This window comes from Notothenia coriiceps, unplaced genomic scaffold (genome assembly GCF_000735185.1).
Source record: "Notothenia coriiceps isolate Sejong01 unplaced genomic scaffold, NC01 NC01_scaffold00037246, whole genome shotgun sequence".
Taxonomy (NCBI): Eukaryota; Metazoa; Chordata; class Actinopteri; order Perciformes; family Nototheniidae; genus Notothenia; species Notothenia coriiceps.
The window spans coordinates 2,752,067-2,759,324 of NW_011369947.1; the positions used below are offsets into that span (position 1 = coordinate 2,752,067).

The 7,258-nt window shown below is 40.5% G+C and overlaps 2 protein-coding genes and 2 long non-coding RNA genes across 9 annotated transcripts in view; 2 read left to right on the forward strand and 2 right to left on the reverse strand.

Moving 5' to 3' along the window:
- LOC104965578 (casein kinase II subunit beta) overlaps nucleotides 1–3,854 on the forward strand; it is a 10,490-nt gene extending 6,636 nt beyond the window's left edge. The window contains exons 3-7 of the mRNA XM_010794554.1: nucleotides 1,557–1,659; nucleotides 1,732–1,847; nucleotides 1,933–2,008; nucleotides 2,120–2,309; nucleotides 2,598–3,854. Coding sequence (XP_010792856.1) covers nucleotides 1,557–1,659; nucleotides 1,732–1,847; nucleotides 1,933–2,008; nucleotides 2,120–2,309; nucleotides 2,598–2,688 — 576 coding nt within the window. The 3' untranslated portion in view covers nucleotides 2,689–3,854. The remainder of the gene's footprint in view (nucleotides 1–1,556; nucleotides 1,660–1,731; nucleotides 1,848–1,932; nucleotides 2,009–2,119; nucleotides 2,310–2,597) is intronic.
- LOC104965577 (uncharacterized) overlaps nucleotides 1–7,258 on the reverse strand; it is a 28,864-nt gene that overhangs the window by 4,020 nt on the left and 17,586 nt on the right. The gene's annotated exons all lie outside the window — the stretch shown is intronic.
- LOC104965576 (uncharacterized) lies at nucleotides 3,411–5,475 on the reverse strand. The gene is made up of 2 exons (XR_800547.1): nucleotides 5,383–5,475; nucleotides 3,411–5,078 (listed from the first exon to the last, which is right to left on the reverse strand). It is a non-coding gene; the product is annotated as an uncharacterized lncRNA (long non-coding RNA).
- The window catches only part of LOC104965575 (uncharacterized), an 8,165-nt gene continuing 6,287 nt past the window's right edge, over nucleotides 5,381–7,258 (forward strand). Inside the window, exon 1 of the long non-coding RNA XR_800546.1 lies at nucleotides 5,381–5,465. This is a non-coding gene — a long non-coding RNA (uncharacterized lncRNA). The remainder of the gene's footprint in view (nucleotides 5,466–7,258) is intronic.

The following is a 7,258-nucleotide window of genomic DNA, read 5'->3' on the forward strand; positions in this document are numbered from 1 at the left end:
GGCCAAATTAGCCCAGGACTCCAAAGGGTTAAGTCATGATCTAACATGTCATGATAATGCAGGTTGCTTCCCCTCAAATAAGGGGGTTCATCTGTGAATGAAGAAGAGAAGAACCTTTATCCAAAATATTTCCAGATGGCAGATGTTGCTTTTCTTTTTGGAAGTAAATCTTCATTCTCGCCGGTATTGTCCTCCTGTGCCTGTGTATAAAATCAATTAATAAAATCGCACATGCTGCGATGTGAATATCGCGGATGCGCATTTCGCGGTTATCGCCATGACACGATATATCGTTCAGCCCTAATGTACATCATTTGAATGTAATAATTAAGTTGATTGTTGTTTGTGGAAGCTCCAGTGAATGAGCCCCATTAACTGAGTTTTAAATGGAAGATTTAAAGTGATGTTTAAATCTTCCATTTAGGCCCCACCAACTCGATCGGATCGGCGATCGGTATCGGCCGATACTGATTCCGGCAATCGGCCCCAAAATTGATGATTGGAGCATCCCTAGCTATAACCTTATAAACATATGAATACACTTAGCACACAATAGCGCATCTATCAGAATCAGAATACCTTTATTAGTCCCATAGAGGGGAAATTTACATCGCATATGCAAACAGCCGCATCAGACACGCAAGCCTCAATGTGTTAAGAAAAGATCTGCAGGGGTGTTTATATGTAAACTTGCATATAGCAAAAGTATTTCTTTTTTTAAACCAACAGTCATGAACTATTTGGTGTCACAGTGTGGTTTCACATTAAGCCGGAAACAAATGTGTGAGATCAGTTTCATGTCTGGCTGGATTAAAGGTTAAAACTATTTACACAAATACTGCTGTAAAAAGTAAGCACTTCCCAGTTAGAGCCACTTCCCTCTGCTGTTTGCTACTACTCTGCTCCACCCAAGCATATGGTGCCTTTAAAAAAAAAACATTTTATAAAGAGAGACAAGTTAAATAAGAATAAAACACTTAACATAAAACTAATTGTGTTGTCAGTATAGTATATCAATGTGCATCTCACTGGTGGGTCTGATTAAGTTAGCAATAACACAATACAACTCTAACCCCAAGCTTTCTTCATCGGCAGGATCTAAGTAATCCTGTTAAAGGTGGGGTATGTACTTTATTTCAGAAACACTTTTTGTTATATTCCATGGAATGCTCTTAACATCCTGATAGAAATTAATACATTAAATGCTTTGACAATAAATAAATAAATAAATGTCATCTGTGGAAGCCGTAGTACTGTAAAAAGTACGACCAATCATCTGAGCCGGCTCGGCTAAAATAACTGGATGGCCTACCTGCCTGTCAGCCTTCCTTCTGTGCACAAACTTATCTCGTGCGTGTTGGAGGAGGGGCTCTGTAAGGAAGTGGCAGATGTGTATATATTTCAAATTCTAGTTCAAGCTGGTTTCTCCAAAATGACATACCCCACCTTTAAGCTCTTGCATAATGCTTCCTTATCAGTGTGCTTGAGCAATGTGCTGTTGCAACAGATACATACCATTAATAGCCATTCATCATCTTCAATTGTGTGTGTTACAGGTAGATGAAGACTACATACAGGACAAGTTTAACCTGACGGGTTTGAATGAGCAGGTGCCTCACTATCGCCAGGCTTTGGACATGATTCTAGACCTGGAGCCAGGTGAGAATATCAAGGAAGTAGCTGTTCCCATGAGAAATTAAATTATTAATAGTCAACACTTGAATTTGACAGATGAGGAACTGGAAGATAACCCCAATCAGAGTGACTTGATCGAGCAGGCGGCGGAGATGCTCTACGGGCTCATTCATGCACGTTACATCCTCACAAACAGAGGCATTGCACAAATGGTAGGTTATTACTAAATCATGTCAAGTTCTTACTTGCCCCATGACATGAATCATCAGTGATTTTGAAATGTGTTGTTTTTCATAGTTGGAAAAATATCAACAAGGGGATTTCGGCTATTGCCCTAGAGTCTATTGTGAGAATCAGCCGATGCTTCCTATTGGTGAGTCTGACTTCCTATCAACACGTTCTGCCTCACACAAAGCACATGCTGCACCTTTGACCTTTGTTAGAGGATTTGCAGACATACTCACCCATCTGTTGTCTGATGCAGGTTTGTCCGACATCCCTGGAGAAGCAATGGTGAAGCTTTACTGCCCAAAGTGTATGGATGTTTACACACCCAAATCCTCCAGACACCACCACACAGATGGAGCGTATTTTGGGACGGGGTTCCCCCACATGCTGTTCATGGTGCATCCGGAGTATCGTCCAAAGCGACCAGCCAATCAGTTTGTGCCAAGGTGCGTTTGATCTGACTCAAGTTATGTATTGTTAGTATTAGCTTTAACTAGCATTAACAGTACACACTTTTGAATATTAAACACACACTTCAAGTTTAAATACATATGGATTAAGCATACAAGTAGACATTGTTTGTAGTCAGATTTATCTTATTTGTCATCATTTAAATTTCAATCATCTTAGATGTTTTATTGTCTACTGAAACTAAAGTATTATTACCACTAGTATCTAAATAAAAATGCACTTCTGCCAGAAAGTGATTTTGTTTCATGTTTTGTTTTTTTCAGGCTATATGGTTTCAAAATCCACCCAATGGCCTATCAACTCCAACTTCAGGCTGCATCAAGTTTCAAGAGCCCAGTCAAGACAATTCGCTAGAACGCCGCCCGGCGAACACAGTGGACTGAAAGACTTTGTTGTTTACTACTTGTTTGAAAGAATGAATAATATATTCCAAATAAATGCCTGTACAGTTTCCCAAACGCTTAGATTTAGACATACTTCTTATTTAGTGAAACACTGTTACAGTTGAGCAGCTTTTTTCTCTTCCTTATTTAACGTTGAGCTATTACCAACGGGTCAATCTCCTGTAAGTGTTTAACGTTAATTGATGTCAATCCTTTGACTCGATCATGAAGGCCACAGTGTGCTTTGTGGTTTAATTGAATGTAACAAAACATCTTGCCAACAGCCCAACGGGTGTTTCCTATCAGTGAGTCAGTCAATGCTTTGGAAATTCAACATTAAATACCATCAAATTCTTAACGTGTATGTGTCAATGTTAACAGGAGGTATTTCCAAAAAACAATGGCAAACTCGAAGTAGAAAATGATTGAAAAAAGGACATTCTGGATTTCAAATTGTATTCCTTTGTTCATTTCACTTTAAATTCAGTGGTTTTATTATGTTGTTTTGACAACTGTAACATGTTTTCCTGACAACCCTGTATGTGTTTGATGTTTACATTACAATCTGAACAGATTTCACTTTTTTTTTTCAAGAGTTTTGTGTTGATTAAACATGCAACATTTACAGTGAATGGCATTAAATATAGATTTCTTACCAAAGTATGCTACACATATAGAACGCCAAATAAAATGCAAAATTATGCATATTTTATTATTTCATAAAAAGACAGGGATAAGTCACAAAGCAAAAATATTTTCCATTGTCTAACAACTATTTTCTTCATGTGAAATTCTACATTTTCTTCCAGGAGAGGTTTCTGTTGTTGTCCATGTAGCTACAATACCAATGGCTTATTTTTGGGTAGAAAAAAAACAAATGGCTAACAAACATGCTATCTAAAAAGGGATTCATATATTTTAAGTGTTTTCTCTTCTATGAAAAAGCACAGGAAACAGCAAGTGTGAGCAATCTACTTAGACTATGTGGTAAAAAGGCTTTACAAACTTGGTTGATAATTAATGCAATATTTAACATTGTGACATCTCTAGTGAAAGCCTGGAAAACAGCTTGTGTTGAAACATCACAGTACATCAAATCACACAACAGTTCCTACTTTACAAATAAATTACTGTATAGTAGAACATGTAAAAAAGACAACTTGTGCTCCTATGAGAGAAAAGCCACATATATACTGGGACAGCTGCCTGTACCTCCTCTCGCACGGTTACTGGGACAAACCAGCTTTGCATGTATTGACCTCACTTGGCTGGGTATACATATATGGACATTCCTCGTACAATCATATGGAGGTCTGTAGTCTTACAAAGAATATCAAAACCTGAGATTAACAGACCAAAGCTTGTAAAACTTTTCTTATCAACCAAATATATTAAAAGAAATATGACTTTCTACTACTGAACAAAACAAAGGGCTGAGGGAAGCACTCCCTTGTCTTATTGTTAAAGGTTTGATAAACTTGGTGGACTACAAGAGGAAACGAATAAGAATGATTCAGGCAAGACAGGTCTTTAGTAGAGACCTCAAAGTTCAGTAAACAGCACAATGGTAACCTGCAATTCCACGAGCAGATGGATGAATAACTTAAAAACCTCAAATGTGTAAACATTCTATAAAAGCATTAATTCTATAAAATAGAGAAATATTTGAAAATAGATCAATTTTTGGATTAAAACTTTACAATAATGTGTAGGCTGCTGGTTCTTGGCTGGTTAGTGAAGAACTTGCTTTTGACTTTTTGTTTTTGTAACTGAGCAGGGAACAACTGTCCACATTTAAGCACAGAATGTCTTTGCTCACTTATTGATGCGAGGTACGTCATTTTGTTTTAAACAATTCTTTCTCTTGAATTAAATAGACATGTAAACAAAAATAATTCCCTTGAATGTAGTCTTAACGTTCCCCCAGCATCACCAAGGGAATAAATGCTGATAATGGTGTCTATACTAGAATTGAAACAGTGCATTTGTATAAAACCAAAAAATGTAAAAACCACTAGGAAAATAAAAGCATTTAAAAGCAAACATAACTTAGATCACTAGACTGAAAATGATGTTTTTTTAACCAATAAAAGATTGTATAGTAAGCTTTTTAACACCAGTATGAGATAAGCCGTAGACTTGAGCACTGTGCAGCCCCCCCCACTACGTATAACTGGAAAAACAAAGAGGATCTACTTAGATGTATCTACTCTTTCACCTATAAAGGTAGGTGCATATTTACGAGATATTGTCCTGGGATATGTGTGCGCAGGTAGAGCCGGTCGGTGTGTGTCTGAGGTGAAGAGCCAAAGGGTAAATGCAGGTGTTGATTCACAATGCTGATGCTCCGCCGTCTCTCTCCTGCAACACAGACATTATTTGCACTATTATTAGTCTTTATATGAAATAATAAAGTCAAATGTTCTCTATATTCATTAGATAATGAAGCTTTGGACACAACTAAGCAGGCTATTTCTTCCTGTTTCTGGTCTTTATGTCAATCTAAGCTCAGCAACACCTTTTTCCTGGAGAGCTATGAGAAGAGTATTTATCTTAACATTTTACTTTAAACAAGAAAGCAAATAATGGTATAATCCAAAATGCGGAACTAGTTCTTAAAAATCCTGTCCAATACTATTTTGTTTTACGGGCAGGATGTTCCTACCATATCTTGGTCAAAGTCAGACTCTGCAGTTATGACGATTCTCTTCTCCACCCGAGTCTCTGAAGATCCACTTTTCACCACCTGTTGGGAAGAAAATAGTTAAGGTAATAGAGGTAAGGTAAGGCAAAGCAAGTTTATTTATATAGCACCTTTCAACACAAGGCAATTCAAAGTGCTTTACAAAAATGAAAGATATTAAGAAATAATCATCCTGCACCTGTCCGCCGCAACCTTCGTTCCCTCTCCCCCTCTACCTTTGCCTCATCGGTGGTCTCAGCCCTCCCTTCCTCTGACTCGTTCCAACTCCTGCCTCCAAACTCTGCTGCAGAAACTCTCCTCTCTACTCTCTCATCCTCTCTGGACTCTCTCTGTCCTCTCACATCTCGGCAGGCTCGTCAGTCCCCTCCTGCTCCCTGGCTAAATGACGCACTGCGTGCTAAAATAACCATCCTTCGGGCAGATAGGACGACCTCCTAACCTATCAGGCTCTCCTCTCCTCTTTCTCTGCTTCGATCTCTCCGGCAAAAACCACTTTCTTTCAAGATAAAATCCATTCTTCCTATTCCAATCCCCAAAAACTATTTTCTATCTTCTCCATCCTCTTAGAACCCCCCAAAGCCCCTTCCCCCTCCTCCCTTCTGTCAAGCGACGTTGAAAAAAAGGTTGATGAAAAAGGTTGATGATATTCGCTCTCTTTTTCTGAACCTCACCCTTTAACCCCGCTTCGGGCACCAGACCCACTTCACCCACATCCACTGACCTCCTTCTCCCCTCTCTCTTCCAAGTGAGGTTCTTACCCCTCATTACCTCTGCCTCGTCCTTCCAACTGCCCTCTGGACTCCTATCCTCCACACCTCCTTCAGACTATCGCTCTGATATGTTAAAAATCGTTTCTCACGCCATTTCCATCAACACTTCTCTAACATTCTGGTCACTTTTCCAAACAGTCTCAGGAGGAGCAAGAGAAGACGCAGCTCTCCTAAGCGAAAACCGCACCTCCTCAACCTGTGCTGATGTTATACTGCGCGGGAACTACAGGCGCTGTCCTCTTCCTCCCGTTCCTGATCTAAAAGCACTGAACGCGCTGTCTCTTAAACAACTTCCCTGTTATCGTCCATCAGAACAAACTTCCTGGATCCGGGCAACCTAAGTCTGGTTTGCAAAGGCAGGCACGTCAACGCAGAAAATGCTCCCCCTGGCTGTCTCTGGAGGAGAGCTGCATGCATTGGGCTAAAGCAAGCGTTTTTTTTTTTCTCCCGTCTCCCTCTGTCATCAATCCTTCTGGACGCGTCTCTGCTGGCGATTCGACACGTGAACATCCAAGATCGCTCCTTTCACTAGACTCTCCAAGAACTGTGGAGTTTCAGTGCACTGCGGGCAGCTTTCCCTCCCCCCCTCACCCTCCATAGCCTGCAAAGACCGCACCTAACAGGGTAAGCTGTCCGAGCCTCTCTGTTCAATTAACTACAGGGCCTCAGGGCTTCTGTTCTGGCCCCCTCCTCTTCTCCTGACACAAACCGCTCAGATCAGACATAGCCCGCATGGTTTTCATAGCGCAGCTGCTACGGCTGACGACACCCAACACTAATTCTGTCCTTTCCCCGCTCAGAAGAACCCAGGTCGTGTGCAGTCGCATCTCTCGCTGTCTATCTGACATCTCCTCACAGGTGGATGTCGCTCACTCACCTCAAGTCAACCTTGACAAGACTGAACCTGGCTTTCCTTCCGGGAAAAAGATTGATCCGGCCACTCTTGACCTAAACAATCAACATCGCACCTCTGGTTTCCCGCCCTCAGACTGCAAGGAATCTGGGTGTGACCCTAGATAACAAACTAGTCCTTCACTGGCAAATAACTTGCTAAACAAACCTGCTGC